The sequence below is a fragment of the Oreochromis niloticus genome, linkage group LG16 (genome assembly GCF_001858045.2).
Source record: "Oreochromis niloticus isolate F11D_XX linkage group LG16, O_niloticus_UMD_NMBU, whole genome shotgun sequence".
Lineage (NCBI taxonomy): Eukaryota > Metazoa > Chordata > Actinopteri > Cichliformes > Cichlidae > Oreochromis > Oreochromis niloticus.
In genome coordinates, this window is record NC_031987.2 from 35,871,291 (window position 1) to 35,893,163 (window position 21,873).

Here is a 21,873-nt window from a genome sequence, read left to right on the forward strand (position 1 = left end):
GGAAATCAAGAGATATCAACCAAAACACCAGGAAAAGAATTGTGGAGCTCCATAAGTGTGGCTCAATTTTAAATACAATTTGGTGCCATTTCAATTAAGAAATACTCTCTTTACTCTTAAATTTAACATGTGATTTTTATATTTTTTTTATGATTTTTATATTTATATATTGATATATATATTTTTTCCTATATGAAGTCATTCTTTTTTGAACAAAACTCAAAACACAGCCTAATAAATCTTTCAGTCATTTCTACACCCCCCCCCATCTCACATGCATACTACCCTTTAGGGCTAAGCCCCGGATGTATAAGATGTCTGGCTCCGCCTCTGGCCCCAAACACCTCCGATCTCATCTGATTGTGCGTGTATGAATGTGTGTGACTGGGTGAATGAGGCATTTCATGAACCACTATATAAGAACCAGTCCATTTGCCTTGGTATAAAAAATAATAATTGGTTTTGGTCTCCATATACACGTCCCACCTTCTTGACAGCTGTGTGTTTGTGAATTGTTAGATAATTTCACTTAAGATTAAAGTGTTGAGGTGCTTTGTAAAATGTAAATAAAAATAGAATAAATCCATATTTTGTTCATAAGAGAACACAAACAATAAACAAACCAAATGTCAGCTCCTTTTGAATTTGATAGCACCAACACAAAACATTGAGGAGAGCCGTGTTCAGCACAGTGTAGGATCCACCCAGATTTAATATCTGAGAACTGAGGGGAGCTGTTGCCGGGTGTTTGATGATGCAGACACAGTTTTTTGCAACTTGGTGAACCTCTGCCCATCTTTCTCTCTGAGAAACTCTTTATGCTCAGTCATGTTACTGACAGAAACACTGTGTGAATGTAGTCCATTTAAAGCCAGCAAAGAAAGCTGAAGAGAGGCAAGCAAAAGAAACTATTTCCATGTTTTGCAGTTATATGGATGTTTGCTTTTTAAGATGGTGTAACCAGGTTAGTTTTACAAATCTCTACCTCAATGTGACAATCACAACTGTTTTGAAAATTGGAAGGCTATGTATCCTCGTTTAGGTGTGGCTGCAGCTCAGGTGGCAGAGCAGGTTGTTAATCACAACAAACAAACAAGCATGGTCACATCAAAGTAAGACAGAGTATTTGTTTTATTGAACTCTTTGTAGGAGGTGGATCACTGCAGCATCACGAGAAAGAAACACTTCATTTTGGTGTGTTATGATGAAGACTTGTTTAGGTGCTTTTAAATGATGCATGCATAAATCATCAGTTGAGACAAAAGACAGGCATAGCTTCGGGGTCTGAAAAGGTCAACGATATAGGAACATTATTTTAAGTGACTTCTGTTTGTGTCTGTGAGGAAATGAGCCTCCTCCCTTACTCTGTGTCCTCAGTAGAGTCACACAGTAGAGTCCTGATGACGTTATGCTTTCAGTTGTCAGAGTCGGATCTTTTTAAATATAACATGTAAATTTTGTAAATGATGGTGATTACTAAAGTTAGAAATGCTGCAGGGGTGATCCGGAGGATGTTCAGTGACCAACAGTCTGTGATGGACAATTAGACAACGCTGATGATCCTTCCCTCGCTCATCATGGCACAACACCAACATGGTGGTGGTGAAAACATTCAGCTCGAGTTTTCACAAAAGGATGTTTATGGGTCATATTAGAGTGGTCACATAAATCCAAGGAAATGCTTGTAAATGTTAGAGGAGCTGGTCAGACACTTCCACAGATCTCACTGCTAATGGACAGCTGAGGTTGGAGGTCTTGTTCAGCTTCAGTATGCCATCAGTGTCGGGGATCCTGCTGCTCCACGCAGGGATGAAAACACACAGAAAAGAAGACACTGTGATTGACCCCCACTTCTAGCTGCATAGCTGTTGATATATGGGCTACACTGATTTGTGCTTGTTGCCACAATAAAAAAATGAATAATCATTATCATAATCAATAATAATTTAAAGCTTCAGTATGTGGAATTATAAGAAGAAATGCTCAAATCGTGTGTTTGTGTGGAGAGAGAGCAACACAGAGACTTCACTGCCTTTATGAGTTCACCAATGATTAAACATCAGACAGTTGTGTATTGTGTGTTGGATCTTGTGTTTCCATTCTATTGTTGCAGTGTGTTACCAATACGTTGATCCACTGAGACTCAGTGTAGATGTACAGAGCCTTTCTGTCCGTGCGAAGCACCATCACATTCTCGACGCGCAGCCTTCTCATCACTTTCTCTCCATCCGCAACAAACACCTGCGGAGTGACACATGAGCCTGCTGATGAACAGTCAAAAGAACTTGTTTACACAATGGTACAAAGTCCAGGTCTCCAGCTCGTTTCCTCTTCATGACAACTGCAGGTGGGGTGAAAACGTTTTATACCTCCTGTGTTTGGACCAAGGATTACTGCTAGTTTGACAGCTGTCACAACACGAGCAGCCATAAAAGAATTGCTTTGTTTACAAATTAGAAATTCGATTACAGCGTAACTGAACATGTAACTGAACAAGCAGATGGACCTCATGGCATGCTGAACTATTCTGTGACTTCAAAGTTAGACTATAAAAGCTTACTAGTGGCAGTGGTTTCAAAATAAGGAATCCAGAGCTGCTGGGTCATCATAGCTAGAATCACATTTTATTGAAAGTCTGTGGTAAGCTAGCATGTGTGAATTCTGGTCCATTTGTCTGTGTTACTATGGGTGTGCTGCTCCCCACTGTTTCAGGTCCAATAAAACAAAAGTCTTGCTTTAAAAAATGCACTGGAGTGAGATGGTGTAAAGATTACTCCCCAGCAGAGTAATACAGTTTAACCAGAGTGTGACACTGACCGTGTGCACTCTGTCCACCAATCGTTGTGGGGTCTGAACCTGTGAACAGTTGCATGTGGCTGGAGGACCTGGGTTTCCTGTTTCTCCCTCCATGCCTGGTAGGATATACACTAAGAAAACACAAGGCATAATCAGCTTTCTGCTAACAATTTTATATTTCAAGTTGTTTCAACAAGGCCATCAGGTCACAGCTTTATCCTCTCTGGATATATATGCCTGCTCCATGTCTGTGTCGTTGGCCTGAACGACATTGCCCTATTAAATAATGTGTAAGTAAGTAAAACTTTATTTATATAGCACCCTTCTAGATAAAAGATCACAAAGTGTTTCACACAGGGATGACAAAGTATAAAACAGAAACAGACAAAATGCAATTCTAAAAAGATGTGTCTTTAGTTGTTTTTTAAAAGAAGCTACTGAGTCCAGAGACCTTAAGCTCAGTGGGAGAGAGTTCCACAGTCTGGGAGCCACAGTGGCAAAAGCTCTGTCTCCCTTAGTTCTCAGCCTTGAATGACAAGTAGGCCCTGATCACATGACCTGCTAGGGACATAGGGCTGCAGAAGTTTAATGATGTAGGCAGGTGCTTGTTGCAGTGTTTTGGACAATCTGCAAACGCTCCAGGGAGTTTTTGTTCTTAAACATGTAAACAGTGAATTACAGTAGTCCAGTCGTGATGAAATGAAGTGTGAACTAAAGTGTGGTTTTATACCGATTATTATGCTGCATGAAAGGATTATTACAGGTTATATAAACCTGGAGTCTGCAGCATTAAAATGGTTCTTGTGGCTTTATTGGTTGTGCAAACATCTGGAAAAAGCAATGTCACACAAAAAGGCGTGACCAAAGAAAAAAAAAAGTAATTATATACAATTTTATACAGTGTAGAGATGTAGATGGGAGTATTCTCTGTAATATAAATAATTACATTACAGAGCATAGTTTCTTTAGCACAGTTTCATGCCTCCCTGATGCTGTCACTGTCTAAAAAGTCTTGAACCTTGAAAAGAATTTCCTAACCTCAATCAGACTTCTGGTGAAATCAAATTTAAATAAAACTTATTAAATCTTTATCTTCTGTACCAATATCATGACTATATATTTATATGCACTATAAAGTACATCAAAACTGATAAACATGTTGTCACAAACCTTGTCCAGGAAGTCCAGGTTCTCCAGTCTGACCATGACGCCCTGCATGACCAAGATGACCTCGAAGCCCTTTGGGCCCACGAGATCCCTTTGGCCCCTGCATACAGTGATCACTCCATTCATTTGGAGCAGACAAACTGAGGTACAAACTTCTTACATTCAGCTATATCCTATTAAGGGTAACATCCCACCAAGCAGCAAATGTCTATGGACAGTGAGAGGTAAGAAGTTGCTGTTTCACATCAACAAAATGATATTTAGAACATAGGTGCCTTTTTAAATATATGAATCTACTAAGCAGTTTTTCAGATCTAGAATTCATATAAACAGTACGTGTGTGTGTGTGTGTGTGTGTCAAAGTCGGTACAAAACTTCAGGTTTACTAGATGCCCACCTCACAGCTAGCTTTTGTTTCAACCAGCAGGTCTTTAAACAAAAAGGCATAACTGCAATGGGAACAATATCACACACACACTTGTGTGTCATACTTCCGACTCTAGCATTGCCAACCCCTTGCAGGGTTTTCCACCATGCACACACTGTGTTTCCATTCATTCTGCGTGCCTACCATGCTCCCCCTGTCTCCAGGCTTTCCTCTGGATCCCTCCTCCCCCCTCTTCCCTGCAGCGCCCCATTGGCCTGGGTCTCCCTGCACCAGCACAACAGAATGGCCTTAACATACTGCACAGTGGGAGATTTTCACTGAATGTGTCTCAGCCAGTTCTTCACCTTCTGTCCTGGGTTTCCAGGGATGCCGCGCTCCCCCTGCAGAGACACACAGATTCATCAGCCAAGGCAGTCACATAATGTCTAACAGGAACAAATGCAGGAGCAATGTTTTTTCTTATTTTGATTTTGATGTCTTCACCTTCTCTCCCTTCAGGCCTGTTTTTCCTTTGACACCTTTATCACCCTAATCAATAAAAATAGCAAGTGTAATCAGAAAATATGTATAAAATGTATAAATGTATAACAGTTAAAAAAACAACAACACTTACACTGAATCCCCTTTGCCCCTTATTGCCCTACAAAAACACACAAAGGTAGTTAGTATCAGTAGTATTAAAACAAAATACAAATAGCAAACTGATGGCAAATGGGAAACTGCTGTTTGGTTTCCAGACAGGAGTCAGGATGAGTGTGAATAACATATATGTCTACATGTGGTCAGGACTAACTCATCCATTCAGCGCAGTCTTTAATGTAGTTTATGGGATGTGTCCTAAATCAGGTAGTATATACTATGGCAATGGCTGGTTAGTCATATAAATAATATATCCAGGCTTTAATGTACCTTCATCATCCCAGGAGTTCCTATGTCTCCATACAGGCCCCTCCAGCCTCTGTCTCCCTTCTCTCCCTGTGGAAAGATTGACTCATATCAGCTCATATTTTCACTGTGTAAAAATTTAGATTTGTACATTATTTCAATAAATGCAACATTGATGATGTCTATCACATCTAATATTCCTAAAACCTATAACAATGGTAAAAGGAAACTAAATACTGATGACATCTGGCTTTGGATGGAAAGGCAACTGATACACCTGAGAACCAGTTAGTGATATGTTTTCTATGCTTGGTGTTTCCTGTAAAAACATGAAACTTTGCCCCTTTTTAGAGGATGACCTAAACTGTATAAGATGAGTCATTTATACTTATTGAAAGACCTTGGTGTGCACAAGAAATAAAAGGTAGCACAAGCATTACAACCATAATTAATAACAAAATCAACCCTGGCAGCCAACAGCAAACCAAGAGCAAATGCCCCCACCCATTTGTGGGGGGTTGGAGGTGTTACACAAAGACTTTCTTTTTCATTTTTTCACCACTGTTTCAATTCTCTGGAATTCTTTATTTTACATGTTAGGTCTCTTTATCCATTACTTTTACACCTGACATTTCAGTTCAGTTTTAGTTATACAGCGCCAAATCACAACAACAGTCACCTCAAGGCGCTTTATATTGACCCTACAATAACACATACAGAGAAAACCCAACAATCATATGACCCCCTATGAGCAAGCACGTTGGTGACAGTGGGAAGGAAAAACTCCCTTTTAACCTCTGACAGAACTTCCTCCTTCTTTTCTCCTCATTTTACTTCTTTTAGTTCTTGAATTAAATAGTAATTTCTGTTTCTATTTGATCAGAGCAAGTCTTTCCTTGTTACCCCCATATTACCATGTATTCAGTGTTGTGGTGTATGTCTGTATGGACGGACTTTGTATAACCTTTTGACCTGGCTGTCCCATGGCTCCTTGCATTCCACCTTCTCCCTCTGGACCTAACACACCAAGCTGACCCTGAAATACACTCACCAGTTAGCTTTTGCTTTTATGAAGTCTTACATGCAATATTTATGTGCCTGAAAAGATGGGATAACTGTCTTACACTGTACCTTCGGTCCTTTGGCTCCCCTGCAGCCCTGTAACAGTAACAGTACCATTACTGAAATAGTACAAATGGGTGGGGGTGTGGGTGTTTTTAAATATGTAAAAAGAAGGTCCTGCATACTTTTTCTCCTTTAGGTCCTGTGATGTGTTCTGTTATGTCAACCTGGAGAGTTACAGAGAAATTACAAAAAATTAGTTGTTTTACATCTTGCTTCAATTTTCAAACCTTTTTTTTCTTTGAATGAATCAATGTGGGTGCTAAAGGTTAGGCTAAAGGCTAAAGGGTTTGAAACATTTATTCCTGAAGAAAGTCTTAAAGGAATTATTTTAAAACAAAGCTAATTTGTGGGTGACAGAGAGGGGGGAGATCATCACCATTAACTCTGCTTTCCATTTGATTGGAGGAAACATAGGTGGTGGAAGAGGAGGAGGGATGAAGACTTCACATTTTGAAACTGACCACCTGCTACCTCTACTGGATGGGAATCCTGCACAGGCAGACAGTACAAAAATCATGTTAATTACTGTGTTCCCTGTGTATTCTGGGAAAGGAGGGCACTGAGATCAATCCGATCTATAGTCATGACATAGTGAAGGTTTTAGGCAGTATGTGAAGTGAAAATCTTAACAAAGAAGGTCATGAACACTTTCTAAATACAAATTACATCTTGTGTTTGTGATTTTACGTACCATCCATGACATCATGTTATCCAGAGAGATCCTATGATCAAGGCTCTGTGGCTAAGGCATTAAATATTGTGGGGCATTGATTCTTGATTTGTATATTTCACTGTCTGACTTGCACTACTGCCTGCACAGCAGTCATGCTGCTGCATGTGCAGTCACCAACCACCTTTCCACTCTTTATTCTCTTCAAAGCAGCCCACACTTCATCCTTGCTAATGCCCTGCACAAGTGTGGGCAGCTATGAAGAGAATGAAGAATGGAAAGGTGGTTGGCAGATTTCTAGGAGAGAGGGCAGCAGACCTTTTGTGGGCGTTTTAACCAGACTGTTCACCACAATCTTGGAGAAAGAGAAGATGCCCGAGGAATGGAAAAGAAATGTACTGGTACCGATCCCAAAACGTTGATTCTGTTCATCTGGACGTTTTCAGTGAGAGAAATGTTTTGTCACTCATCCAAGTGACTTCTTCAGTCTCAGCTGACTGCAGGTTTCCAACATTATAAACAGTACATTTGCATAATGACTGAAACTAGCACCACTGAAGGAACAATGGGCTGAGAGGTCAGTTCGTTGATTATTAAAATGTAAATTGTCATGACCATTGATCAACAGCTAGTGATCAAAGACCAGCGTTTCTCCAGTCCTGCCATATTTTATACATCGAGGAAACCAAACAACCTCCGGCAAACTGGATGGCACAACAGAACAGCTGCCTCGTCAGGCTCGGCAGTCTATTCATACCTACAGGCCAGTGGACACTCTTTCAATGATGAGGATGTACACATCCTGGACAGGAAGGAACGCTGGTTTGAGCGCGGAGTCAAGGAGGCCTTCCTTAGTTCATTCTGTTGTTCAAGTACTGCGTGTCGGCCCACACTCTGCCTGCCACAGCACTAACCATAGCAACATCTTTCACCATGTGACAATGCTGCCATTCCCCAACACTCTGTGAATGGTACTCATGGCCATTGATCAATGGTTGTTAATCAATGGTCATGACAGTTTGCATATTAATGATCAAGGAGCTGACCTCACATTCATTCAGTGGGCTGGTTTCAGTTATTGTGCAAATGTACTGTTTATAAGATTGGGGAAACCTGCAGTCAGCTGAGACTAGACTTGTAGTCAAGACCGCCTAAACCGAGACCAAGACAAGACCAAGAGCAGAGGGTATCGAGACCAAGACAAGACCAAGTCGAGACAAAAAAATTCTTTAAACTGCAGCCAGATGCTGCAGTTTTTTACAGGTGTCAGGCATATTTATGTGTTTTTGCCTTTGCACAGCCCTCCTCACCGCTGTCTACTGTCTCACTCACTTACTGAGAGGACAGACGCACGCTCCACTTGACTGTTGCGTCTCTCACCCTCGGTGTTTTTCACATAATGATATTATCCTATATCCTCGCATGTGATTGGCCACAATATGGAGGGATTGGAGCATAGCTGAGCCACTGTGTGAGAGCTGAGCAGCGAAAGGAAATTAAGTGAGGGTAGAAATGACTGAAACATTAATAGGCTCTGTTTTGAGTTTTGTTCAAAAAAGAATGCCTTCATATAGGAAAAAAAAAAATATATCACATATGCAGGACACCTTAAACTAGTTTTTTAATTAAGCAGCAAGGCAGAACAAAGTCGGGCCTGTATCAAGACACAGGGACTAAACCCCAATTCAACCAGACCCAGAACTGATCCGGAATTAAAACAGGACTACAACAGTAACCAAGACAGAACCAGAATCAGAACTAGATGATAGTAGCACTGAAAATCATCATAGACCTGCACTACACTTATTTTTTAATTCTACCAAAGTACACTATTTAGATTCAGAAAAGTTTATATAATTATTTAGCCTTGTTGTGCAAACAAGCCTGCATAACTTAATAAATATAGAATTTGAAAAGTAACAAATGGTATCTAAAAAGTTACACTAGGTACGAGATACATGTTCTATAAACAACCATTTGACTAACACGTCTCTCTCAGCTGGCTCTTGTTCCATCTCTGTTCCTGTCTCTCCCTCTTTGTGCTGACAATCAAGCCAAACACCAACATCATCAAATATACAGTGGAAACCAGATATTTACATACTCTTCAGATAAAAACACAAACACTTTTTTAATTGTAACATCAAATCAGACTAAATGTTTATTTTTTTTAGATTGATAAATATAAAAACATATTTGTTAAATTTAAGAGTAAAGAGAGTATTTCTTAATTGCAAGTGGCACCAAATTGTATTTAAAATTGAGCCACACTTATGGAGCTCCACAATTCTTTTCCTGGTGTTTTGGTTGATATCTCTTGATTTTCCCATGTCAAAGAAACAGGCTCTGTGTGCCTTATATGCATCCACAGGTGTGCCACCAAATTACTCACATGGACTCTACTAACCTATCAGAAGCTTCTTAAGCTCAGAATGGAATCGTCTGGAGTTTTCTTATTAATTAACAATAAACTTAGTGTATATGTACTCTGAAATCTGATGAGAGTGATAAAAAATAGCTCCCTCTCGCTTTATTTTGACATTAAACTAATTCAAAAGATATTTCAATATTTATTTATCTAAAACAAAACAAGTTTACTCTAAATTGATGTTTAACAGTAAAAAAAAATGTTCTTGTTTTTTTCCCTAAAGTGTATGTAAATATCTGGTTTCAACTGTGAATATACTGCTGTGTATTGAAATTCCCCTTGTTTTGCAAAGAAATATACTGAACAACATACAAACCATAATATATAAAATAAAATTTTTTCTTTGAAAGAAGCTCCTTATGTCCATTGTTGTGTTCATCAGTACATAACTGTTGCACTACAGGAAAACTCCTGACAAACCGATTTCGTGCTTTGTTTAGCCGTGGAGGGTAACAACTGAAAATATGAAATAAACACACATGTAAGCTAAGACTCTCTGAAAAACAGCAGCATTGTTGTTCAGCTTTTCATTTCGCCATTTGTTGATTCACTCGAAGAGCAAGTAACACAATATGGGCCAAGTGATCAGTTTATATCAATCTTTTGTGATACACCGTCATATGTACATTATTTGTACCTTGCTTTGGTACCTGCTCAAACGTAAGCTCTCCTCTGCCTGCAGCAAACTCACAGGCAGCAGCTTCTCCCCCCTCGCTCACAGGCATAAGTGCTGTGCTCAGTTGCCTAGTGCCTGAGCTCGGATCATACCAAAATTAGGGGGAATTTATGACGGTGCGCTATGTGCTTCGAATATTGTGAGTAGTTTTTGTTTTATACAGTTGTCAGTCAGACATCTATGAAACAAATTACACTCCAAAAAATCTCCCGAGCACTATGTCGATCTGAGAGAGCAAGACTGAGACAGTGAGACCAAGACCGAGACCAAGACCACATAAAAGTGGTCTCGAGACCAAGACTGGTCTAGAGACATCCAACTCTAGCTGAGACTGAAGAAGTCACTTGGATGATGACGAAACTTTTCTCCCACTGAAAACACTACGTCCACATGAACAGAATCAACTTTTCGGGTTTACTCACCTGGATGACTGAGCATGCATCAGGACACTGGTACTGATGTTCAAGAGCAAGGGTGATATGCAGAGGTCTAGTAACTACACAGGGATAAAGTTAATGACCCATACTATGAAGATAAAGGAAAATGTTGTGGAAGCTAGGCTGAGAAGAGAGGTGACAATCAGTGAGCAGCAGTATGGCTCCATATCAAGAAAGAGCTCTATGTGATGTTTGCTTTAAGAGTGTTGATGGAGAAGAATGGAGAAGGTCAGAAGGAGTTGCACTGACTCTTTGTGGCTCTCAAGAATGCAGATAATAGAGTGCCAAGAGAGGAACTGAGGTGCTGCATGAGGAACTCAAAGTATGTGAGACACACACAGGACACAGCACAGGACATGTACAAGGATAGTGAGATAGTGGTGAGGTATATGGTAGGAGTTACAGATAAATTCAAGGTAGGGGTGGGATTATATCAGGGATCAGCTCTGAGCCCCTTCTTGTTTGCTGTGAGATGGACAGGCTGACAGATGAGGTCATGCAGGAGTCTCTGTGGATGTAATGACATTGTGATCCGTAGTGAGAGTTGGCAGAAGGTGGAAGAGACCAAGGAGATGTGGAGGTATGCAGTGGAGAGGAGAGGAGTCAGTAGAAGCGAGACAGAGTACATATGTGTGAATTAGGGATTGACTGATCCGATATTACGTATCGGTCCGATACTGACCTAAATTAGGAGAGAAATAAAAAATGTAATCCGATCCATTAAATAACACGAAAGCACCTCACAAAACTTGCCACGTCACGTGATAGAGCGCTGTGGCGTGCGAGACCTCTCGGCGGTCTGGTTGAGACTGCCGAGCCACCCTCTATGAGCATTTGGAGCATGGCTCCAAATGCTCATAGAGGGTGGCTGTGGCTCAGGTGGTAGAACAGATCAGCTACTGATTGGAAGGTTGGTGGTTCGATTCCTGGCTCCTCCAGTCTGCATGCCAAATATCCTTGGGCAAGATACTAACCCCAAATTGCCTTCCGATGCGTTCATCGGAGTGTGAATGTGTGTGAATGCTTATTAGTTGCACTTGAGTTTAGAAGTGCTTGTATGAGTGGGTGTGAATGAGGCATGTTGTATAGAGCGCTGTGAGTACTCCGGGAGAGTAGAAAAGCGCTATATAAGAATCAGTCCATTTACCATGCTGCGTGCTTCCAAACCGGCATTTCATCTCCAAGAAAGTTATCCCAGAGAGAAATAAAGCAAGTATGTAAGTTCATCTCTGAATGTTTGTAAAGCATTCCCACGTTAGGCTTAACAATCGATATATCGAGCGACTGCCTCTCTCTCCCTCCCTCTCCTGTTGCTACTTCAATCATGAAACTGATCAATGATCAGCTGATCGGTATTTCTGTCACGAGTCCGTCTCTCTTCTTTGTTTTTGGCCCACTTTGCTCCAGAAAGAGGAAACCAGCGGCTGAACAACAGCAGAACGTTTAAGCTTGATAAGCTGTTGTTAGAATGTATTTAATATTACTTTCTACACCAGGATCCTTTTCTACGTAGCTGACGGCTGGTAACTGTGCAGGGGCGGATCTAGCAAAGTTTGGGCAGGGGGGCAGGTAGGGCATTAACAGGGAAAGGGGGGGGGGGGGTACAAAAACATGCTTATTCTCATTTAAAATGTCTAGCTTTTAACAAATAATTATCTGAATCTTACAATCGAAGTTTTAATCTGATGTAAAATGTATAGAAATCCATTATTGTATATAGGAGCTATTAAGTCTAATATACCCTAGTAAGCTATAGTACTTTTTCCTTTGGGACGGTACCATCTGTGCAGTCTGCAATTCTGTTGAAGAAAGATGTTGAATCTATTTAATTATTCTTGAAAAAATATTGATTTCTGTGCATTTACTTTTACACGTGCATTAAATTAAGGTTGATTATGTTGATTACGTCATCACGAGGCGGAGGGTGGGGGGTGGTTTCCTATTTTTTTTGTTGGGAGTTTGCAACCCTATTAGTTAGGTTGTTTAATAGTTCTGCTAAGTACTCTTTAAAATACCAGAATAGGGAGGATGGAGCAGGTTTAAGTTTATTAGATTGATCAGTGTTGCTGAACTATGAAATATTTTGGGTGCAGTGTATTTTTTGCATACAGGTATAACAGAATAGCTTTAGTGTTTTTTTGTTTTTTTAAACTTGAGTATGAACTTATACAAAATGCAGCAAGATATTAAAAAACCCAGTTTTACTGATTAAAAAATACACTATATTGGATTCATATTGGTATCGGCAGATATCCAAATTTATGATATTGGTATCGGTCATAAAAAATTGGTATCGTGCCATCTCTAGTGTGAATGAGAGGGAGAGGTGGAAAGGTGAACATGGAAGGAGCAGAGGTAATAAGGATAGATGAGTTTACATACCTGAAGTCAGCCATCCAAGGCAATAGACAGTGCACAAGAGTGGTGAAGAAGAGAGAGCAGGCAGGGTGGAGTGGGTGGAGATGAGTGTCAGGGGCGATTTGTGACAGAACAATAGCAGCAAGAGTGAAAGGGGAGGTTTACAGGATGTTAGTGAGACCTGCTATGATGTATCGTTTGGAGATGGTGGGACTGACAAAAAAACAGAAGGCAGAGCATAAGATGTCAGGATTTTCAGAGTGAGCAGGATGGACAGGGTTAAATATGAGTGTGGTGGGGCGTGGTCTGCGGTGCCGTGCGGACGCACCTGTATGGCATCTGCACATCACGGCCGTGGTGTTAAATCACGGGGAAGCAGGGTTATGAGTGGTCTTGTGGTGTGACATGCGGCTGGCAGCCTGGGTGCTGCAGCCAGTGTAAATAAATGGCTCAAAATTACAATCTGTTGTCCCGCCGTGCCTTATTTACGCCACAATAAGTTCATCAGAGGAACAGTTCAGCCTGAGCAGTTTGGAAACAAAGTGGCAAGGCTGAGATGGTTTGGACATGTACAAAGTTGCACAGTGGATATATTCAATAAAGGACGTTCAAGATGGAGCTGCCAGGTAAGGGAAATACTTACAATACTTACTTAGGGAGCGTGAATGAATAATGGCATTGTAAAGCGCTTTGGGTGCCTTGAAAAGCGCTATATAAATCCAATCCATTATTATTATTATTATTATTATTAATGCTAATTAACAGACAGTTACTTCAATATTTTTGGTTAATTTGGCATCTCCAGCCCCAACTCAGCTCTCTCCTTCACCAGGCCTTAACACAGAAGTGTTTTCAGCCTCTCTCCATGCTTTAAGGAGGTCAACGTGATATATCTGTGTGGCCCCTCCCTTGTTCGACCACACCGCCTCATAGCCAATATCCACTACTTGTCGTATGACCACGAAGGGCCCTTGCCATTTGAAGTATCAATCACATCTTAATGGTTTAATCTGAAACTCACTGAGGTGGGTGCTTTAGCTTAGCAGGCAAGAAAGTGTCAGTGTTTATGGACTTAACTGTTATTCAGTGTTATTGTTTGACTTACTTGTTGTAATAGAGGAAGCAGCCGATGGGAGGCTGCTTAGCAATGCAGTCCATCCTAGAATCAGCTGAGTCAGCATCTCAACACTTCCTGCAACCACAAATCATGACCACTAAGGAAAATACTGTTTCCCTCTGTGATCATTTAAATATGGCTGCATGTCTCTCCTTACGAACCAACACCCACCCTCTTTTTCTATCAGGTGGAAAATCTGATGAGGAGACTAGCAGAAAGATCCATGAAACCATCACTGATGACAGATATGTAATTAATAATTCAGACACAGCATGAAAGAAGGGTTTCACTGGGTTGCAAAGCTGCTTGGAGAGCCACACCAATGTCAGGCAACGGATGTGTGTGGGCCCTGAGATCAGATATTTTATGACAGATGGCATGAATATAATTTGTTTAAGTTGACCTAATATGAGACAACAGTTTAAAGAGCAGAAGCCTCATTTATTATACTTCAGATCAAAACAAATGATTGTAGTTTAAGTCAGATCTGTCTTTAGACAGGTGCACATTTGTGTGGTCTGCATGTGTGTGCATGAGAGACAGATTTAGAACTTGTTCGCATCATGCTTAAAATAATTCACCCTTCGCAGTTGTGACTCTTCCAGCTCACAGTGGAACTTAAGTTTTCTTACCCTGGACTCGGCTGCAATGCCAAACACAGATTACAAACTTGAAGTTAAATAATCTGAAAGACCTCCAATGCAGGGCCGTAGTCCCTCCACTGTAAACTCTAATGTTCATAAAACCCATTAAATAATGGAGAATAACTTTTCCCCTAATATGTAATTAAGTATAACAGTTCAGGTATGTTCATGCATTATAGTCCGTGTAGCGTGTCTTACCTCAGTGCTGTTTCCTGCTCAGTGCCTGGGAAAGCTCTAGTCCTGTACTGGAGATGTCTGATGGAGCTGCATCTCTTCCTGGTCATGGTCCAGCAGAACTGCAGCCCAATCTGCTATGCTTGCACGTTGAGTCCGGCTTAATCTCAATCAACTGTGGAAATGCAATGCAGCTTCTGGCACTGCTTCATAGGAATAATCAGATAATTACGTTAACACTGAGCCAAAGAGGAACCTGCTGATCAGGACACATGCTGTGGAGGATGAAACTTTGAAAGCATTCTGTAGCACTTTCTGTCATAATATATTACATGAATATATCAGAGACCCACACTGTAAAAACTGTGACTAGAGGTTACTTTAAAAACCTATGGCAACAAAGTGACACTTAAAATAATTAAGTAGATTTTAATTTCAAAAGATTTATGTAAAATGTAGAGAAAATGTTAATTAAATTCAAACAGAAAACAAAAGTAGATATTAATAGAATTCAACTGTAAATATGTTTTGGATTTAGGGACGAAATCTCAAATTGAAGGTTAAAATGGCCTACTTTTAACAAAAAAAAAGAATTCATATGAAATAAATCTCTGAGAAAAATTACTTTGAATTTACTAACTATCTGGCAAAGGTTTAGTAAAAACTTACTAAAATATCCATTACAAAGAAATGAACATTTTTTGTTTTTTCAGTAAAACTCAAATTTGATTCAATAATTTTCCAATTAAACTTGATAAATAATGACTGAATAATAAGAGAAAATCAAATTAATTTAACTTCTTTTCTGAGTAAAATGAATCAATTTCACAAAGAAAACATTGAAACAGTAATTGGTTTTACTGTGGAAAATAAAACATGAGAATTTATAATATAACATTTTTCTGTTTAATTTAACTTGCATACAATGAATTCTTATCAACAATCTCCTGATCTCCTAAATACATTCCCTTGGTGTAAATTTGTTTTAGTGTGATAAACAGTTTAATCACACAGCTCTGTGTACAGAGCAACAGCAACATGAAGTAACTATATGAATGTAGACAGTGACTGTGTTTGGAGGTCACAAAAATGTTTCTATACTGAAAACCAATGTTAAATCAATTTTGTAAAAAACAAATAAATCTTTAGACTAAAATGTCAACATGAACCTGAAGTTTGAATATCCTTTACTTGGTTTCCTTTATCTCTGTTGTTTATTTATGATTGACTAACAAAAACTTTAAAAAAAAATGTAACTCTTGTTTTAAACTAATGTTTTATAGTAATATAAAATATAAACAAAGAAAAGTGTCACTGGTGATTCCTCCAATTTGTTGCCTTTCAAACAGACACATTCCTAACAAACTTGTAGGTAATAAAAAACAAACATTAAAATAAGGAGCACAAATACAGAGTAACACATTGCAGGTCATTTGGGTAAAATCTGAATAAGTTGAAATTAACTTGAAAACTGAAAAGACAGCTGCATGTAACAAAGACAAACCAAAAGTTTTGAGTGAGCTTACTTCCCTTTCATTCTTTCAGAGTCCTTGTTTAAGCCATTAACTTATTCTTGAGGCTGTTCACTTTTGGTGAGAGCTTAGCACAATCCAGTTCAAGAAAAAGTTTCTGGAATACTTCCAAGGTGTATTTTAGCTCTTTGGGATAGGCAAGATCGACTGCATATGTCAATCCAACAAGCATTGCACATGCTCTTGGAAAATTACCCAGAGGAGGCATAACTTTCACACCCTCCAGCACAATGCCAATGTCATCCTCCTCAGATCCAACAGCCTTGATTTTCTAGATTTTCATCCTCTGTTCAGAAAGATCTTGTGACACACCATCCTCATCAGCATCCTGAAACAACAAAAACATGGGTTTTTCTGACTGTAATTGCACACATGGAATATTTCCCACTTTGACTAACACATTTGAATAACAAAAACAGAAACATTTTTCTATTTCAACACTTACACTGTACTCTTTGATCCGTTGATCAATGAACTCCCCAAGGTACACCATCAAGCACTGAATGACCAGATTTCTGGTTATGTTATTGCTAGGATTGCTTGGTGACTGAAAATGAGTTTTTCCTTCTTAGGACAAAACAAAAACCCAGCAATACCAGTACTTGTGTATTTTTACTAAGAACAGACGTGTATTTATAATACAGTTAAAACATGAAATCCATAAGTGTGTTGTTAATTATATCAATGTTTCAACATTTCCTGATGTCCTCTTGCACTGACAAAAACATGCAAAAAAGTTAGTTGCACCATGCAAATGAGTCTTGAAATTTGACAACAAAATTCTTTAAATAAAATTCCAAGCTGAAATGTCTGTGGAAAATACCTTGGCTATGGTAGCCTACAACTTCAATCCCATGGCTCCCCCCTTGGAATGGAAAAGGGCCAACAGCTTGGGAGTGTATTCATCCAGCATGGACATGAATTTGGGTTCAAGGTGTACCAGGGTGATCCTGTAGAACTCATCCTGCAGCTGAATGACAAATAAAACATGATACAGCCTCAAATTATTTGAAACTTGAAACATTACATAAAAAAACACACACACAAGCCTACCCAAAATGAATTTGGAACTCACATGAGATGCCTCAAACAAAGCTGGCCATCTGGCTTTGATGTCCTCAATGCTGGGGGACAGGTTAATGATTTCATGTCATCTATGTGCAAATGTTTTTGCCATTTTTTCTTTTATCACTTTGTTGTTGTCTCTTTTCTTGACTTCAGTAAGCAACTGAATTCTCTCTTCTTCTTGACTGTCCTCATCTTCACCTGCTGAATATGGAGGAAGGTAATTTACCTGTGCTTTCCGAGGCTTTTTCACTTTCTTTGCAGACTTCTGGTCACCTGGACTCTTGTGTTTCATGGCATTGCATGTCAACTCAGGAACACCAAACCCTCTAAGTTTTGTACGATAATTGGCCATCTTGTATTTGATGCTTTATTGCCAACCATAATAACCTGAGAAAGAGCCAGGTTCCTTGAGACAAGGGTATTTTTTCACAAGTGCCTCAGCAACATAACTAACCTGTGCACTTGAAGGATAGGCCGTAAATGTAAATATAGTTTCAGCCAACTTCTCGAGAATGTCAGTCTTTACTTTGGATGTGGGCAGAAGATTTCCATTCTTTTTATACTCCTCAGTGGCTCTTTCCAGGTATATCTCAGTTTCATATGCAAACTGTGGAATGGGGAACTGCTTCGGCCAGGGCTCATGACGTTCTGTGGTCTTCTGCCTTTTGAGAATAATGGCGTCCTGAGAAGATGTGGTTGCAGCAGAGTCTGCACTGGATACAACTGACTCAGCATATGAGGAGTCATAGTCAGCTGACAGTTGACCACAGGGGCTCCCAAAACTGTCATCAGCCGGAGTCAAGCTTAGGATGACCGGGGTGATGCCAACAACCTTCACAGTGTCTTTGTCTTTTATCTGGTCAGTTCTGGGAAGAGTGAAGTAGTCCTGAAATTCTGGGTCAAAATACTGAACACTGAAGTCGTTTGAAATCCCAAAGGTATCCTTCACAACACTTTGCAGCTCCTCCACTGTTGGTGGAATCCCTGATGGAAGAACCAACTTCTCGATTTGGTCATCAATAATTACACGAAGCTTTGCCTCCATGTCGTTCAACCTAGAATAAAATGTAAATGGGCAGAGTTAAATTTCCCTTCAATTAAATAAAAACAACACTTTATTTCACCTGTCACTTTATAACAGTATTTAAGGATTATTAATCAAATATATATATATTTTTTTTTGGGGGGGGGGGGTTACTTTTTATTTATACAACAGGTGAGATATAAAACTATAAAACAAAAATCAGACTTCAAAAGTTGCAAAAAACAAAGACTTGGAGATGTGCATGTTATCAAGTTTTTTGTTGTTGTTGTTGTTGTTTTGGGTTGTTTTTTTTTTTACCTATTATTCACAGCAGATGTAACGTTTCAGGGTTCCCAAGCGTTTTCTTCCCACATTGTATCAAGCCAAGGGACACATGTCAATGAGTTTCTGCTGCTCCAAAAGACTGAGCTTGCCAGTGTCCTCCAGTTGAAAAGATCTCAGATGCTTTATAAACCATGCAGCAAGTAACTTCACAATGAAATATACACAATCGTCCAAAACGACTATCTGTATTATCTCAGCAAACTCTGGTAGTCCACATGTTGAACCATTAGACAGGATCATCCCAGCAGTGTATCTTGTAGTAGAAAAAGATTTGCATATCTTACACTGCCATCCCATTTGCCAGATCCTAAAGTGATGGAAAAATATATGTAAGATAAGATAAGATAAGATAAGATAAGATGACCTTTATTAGTCCCACACGTGGGAAATTTGTTTTGTCACAGCAGGAAGTGGACAGTGCAAAAGTTATGAAGCAAAAATTAGAATAAAATAAAATAAGAATAAATACAGTACACAACTGTACAGAATAGAATAAAATAAAATACTATATACAGTAGAATAAAATAGAATAAAATATACAATAAGATAAAAATAGAATACAAATGCTATATACAACTGAGTAAAAATACAACGATGCCAGAAAAGATTATTGCACATTAGTGTTATTGCACATGTGTGGATGTGTGTGTTTGATCAGTTGAAGTCTTTGTTGTGGAGTCTGACAGCAGTGGGGAGGAAAGACCTGCGAAATCTCTCCGTCCCACACCGTGGGTGCCGCAGTCTCCCACTGGAGGAGCTGCTCAGTGCTGTCACAGTCTCATGCATGGGGTGGGAGATGTTGTCCATCAGGGATGACAGCTTAGCCGCCATTCTCCTGTCACTCACCACCTCCACTGGGTCCAGAGGGCATCCTAGAACAGAGCTGGCCCTGCGGATCAGCCTGTTCAGTCTCTTCCTGTCCCCAGCAGAGATGCTGCCACCCCAGCAGACCACACCATAAAAGATGGCTGAGGCCACCACAGAGTCATAGAAGGTCTTCAGGAGTGGAGAAGGTCTTCAGGAGATATATCTAAGAATCTAAATAGATTTTCTTGACAACTGTAAGAGCATGGGTATCTGTACACATTTGATGTTGAGATTACAGAGAAGAAGAAAAAAAATCCTACAAATAATGAGCAATTATTTTCTACTTATTTTTTTTTTTTTTAAAAACAAACAAGTTAGATTAAGTGGGGTCACCTTGGTAATTTTTTGCTGCTTTGATTTCAAAACCATTAGTTTAATTTAATACAACATGGTATCACAACTTACTTTATAATGCACAGTCTACATATCGATCAGCTGAATTTAAGTTGAGGGATCTTCCAATAACTGAAAGGGAAGCAACATTATCATCAATCGCACTCTCCAAAATAAAACTTTTACACAAAAACACACAGATTGTTAAAGACAAATTTGAATTTACACTAAATTTTTAAAGGTGAGGTTCATATATAACACAATGGAAAGTCTTTATTAGATTAAAAAGGGGATAGGCCCTGGTGTCTGTACCAATTTGGTGACATGAAATAACCCCCCCCTCTCTCTCTCTCTCTCTCTCTCTCTCTATATATATATATATATGTAAGTCTAGATTTGTTAAACAGTAATATGTAAAGTAATGCAATCTCTGACTAAAGATGTTTAAGATAATTCTTCAGAATTGCAAATGTGAGCACTTGATATGCAATCATTCCAATAGATGAACACATTTCAAAACATATAAACATATAAGGATGTTTAGTGTTATTTTCAAATAATGATTTTACAAAATTTGGTGAGATATTTACTCTTAACACGTCTTGATGCATTCTCAATCATCCAGGAAAGTAAATCTCCAATTGATTCTGTTCATCTGGACGTAGCGTTTTGTGGGAGAAACGTTTCGTCACTCATCCAAGTGACTTCTTCAGTCTCAGCTGACTGCAGGTTTCCTCAAACCTTATAAACAGTATATTTGCATAATGACTGAAACCAGCCCACTGAAGGAACAATGGGCTGTGAGGTCAGTTCCGTAATCATAATTATGCAAATTCCCATGACCATTGATCAACAATCACTGACCAAAACCCACTGATCAAAGAACACTGATCAATGGCCATGAGTACCATTCACAGAGAACTGGGGAATGGCTGATGGCTGACTCCAATTTGTTCATGTAAATGGAGAGTCCTCTTCACACACTAAGGTCAATTATGGTGTTCCACAGGGTTCAGTGCTAGGACCAATTCTGTTTACATTATACATGCTTCCCTTAGGCAGCATCATTAGAAGACATAGCATAAATTTTCACTGCTATGCTGATGACACCCAGCTCTATCTGTCCATGAAGCCAGATAACACACACCAATTAGTTAAACTGCAGGAATGTCTTAAAGACAAAAAGACCTGGATGGCCGCTACCTTTCTGCTTCTTAATTCAGATAAAACTGAGGTTATTTTACTCGGCCCTGAAAATCTTAGAATTATGGTATCTAACCAGATTCTTACTCTGGATGGCATTACCTTGGCCTCCAGTAACACTGTGAGGAACCTTGGAGTAATTTTTGACCAAGACATGTCCTTCGATGCTTTATGTCCTTCAAGAGCTTTAAAAGCATTTTTTTTCTGCACATCTTTTCCCTTTTATGGGAAAAGTGACAAAAAAAGTGGAGCAGATATGTTTTTATGTGAATAAATTGTGCCAAGACTGAGCAGGCGCACAGCAGCATGTTTCCTGTGTTCGTTATCTCTCCTGTTTCACAGGATTGTAATGTGTCTTTATGCCCGCTATAGCAGGGCCTGAAACAATTCTGGTCAGAGTTCCAAACTTCTCTTACTTTGTTCTCAGCTGATAGACAGCAGGAGGTCAATCAGATTTCAGATCACTCTTGAAGATGATGCTCTTATATTTCCTGCAGAGAAGGCAGAGATCATTTTAATACACAATGATATCATTTGTGTAACTGCAGTAAGTGTTATTTGTTCTGTCAGAATGTTTTTGATGACTGTTCAGACTTTATTGGCTCTGAATGTTTGTTCTGAAACATGGAGAATGGT

General features: G+C 39.4%; 2 protein-coding genes across 4 annotated transcripts; both read right to left on the reverse strand.

Moving 5' to 3' along the window:
• Nucleotides 1–709: 709 nt before the first annotated feature.
• On the reverse strand, nt 710–16,886 carry LOC102076602 (macrophage receptor MARCO). Of its 3 annotated transcripts, XM_005464607.4 has the most exons (16): nt 16,392–16,886; nt 14,890–15,068; nt 14,036–14,122; nt 6,738–6,850; nt 6,484–6,525; nt 6,368–6,394; nt 6,201–6,272; nt 5,261–5,326; nt 4,965–4,991; nt 4,835–4,879; nt 4,696–4,731; nt 4,535–4,615; nt 3,967–4,063; nt 2,818–2,927; nt 2,122–2,241; nt 710–1,794 (listed from the first exon to the last, which is right to left on the reverse strand). In XM_005464607.4, exons 3-16 carry the CDS (start codon nt 14,109–14,111, stop codon nt 1,777–1,779), a joined length of 930 nt encoding a protein of 309 aa, XP_005464664.3. In that variant the 5' UTR covers nt 14,112–14,122; nt 14,890–15,068; nt 16,392–16,886; the 3' UTR covers nt 710–1,776. The 3 variants fall into 3 exon arrangements, with proteins under 3 accessions (XP_005464664.3, XP_025759307.1, XP_025759306.1); XM_025903522.1 differs by lacking the exons at nt 6,738–6,850; nt 16,392–16,886 and having other exon boundaries at nt 710–2,241; nt 6,368–6,525; nt 14,890–14,905; XM_025903521.1 differs by lacking the exons at nt 14,036–14,122; nt 14,890–15,068; nt 16,392–16,886 and having other exon boundaries at nt 710–2,241; nt 6,738–7,474.
• A 345-nt stretch (nt 16,887–17,231) lies between these two features.
• LOC112844062 (uncharacterized) lies at nt 17,232–18,519 on the reverse strand. The gene is made up of 2 exons (XM_025903523.1): nt 17,473–18,519; nt 17,232–17,367 (listed from the first exon to the last, which is right to left on the reverse strand). The coding sequence occupies exon 1, from the start codon at nt 18,508–18,510 to the stop codon at nt 17,833–17,835; it is 678 nt and encodes a 225-aa protein (XP_025759308.1). The 5' UTR covers nt 18,511–18,519; the 3' UTR covers nt 17,232–17,367; nt 17,473–17,832.
• Between the last annotated feature and the right edge of the window lie 3,354 nt (nt 18,520–21,873).

What these genes read in the sequence shown, in the direction of transcription:
- LOC102076602 (XM_025903521.1), bottom strand. Translation starts at nt 6,878, where the DNA reads ATGATTTTTGTACTGTCTGCCTGTGCAGGATTCCCATCCAGTAGAGGT. An exon ending in CAGGACCTAAAGGAGAAAAA is followed by an intron (nt 6,395 to 6,483) that starts GTATGCAGGACC and finishes TTACTGTTACAG; the next exon opens with GGCTGCAGGGGAGCCAAAGG. An exon ending in TGGGACAGCCAGGTCAAAAG is followed by an intron (nt 5,327 to 6,200) that starts GTTATACAAAGT and finishes ATCTTTCCACAG; the next exon opens with GGAGAGAAGGGAGACAGAGG.
- LOC112844062 (XM_025903523.1), bottom strand. Translation starts at nt 18,510, where the DNA reads ATGGAGGCAAAGCTTCGTGTAATTATTGATGACCAAATCGAGAAGTTG.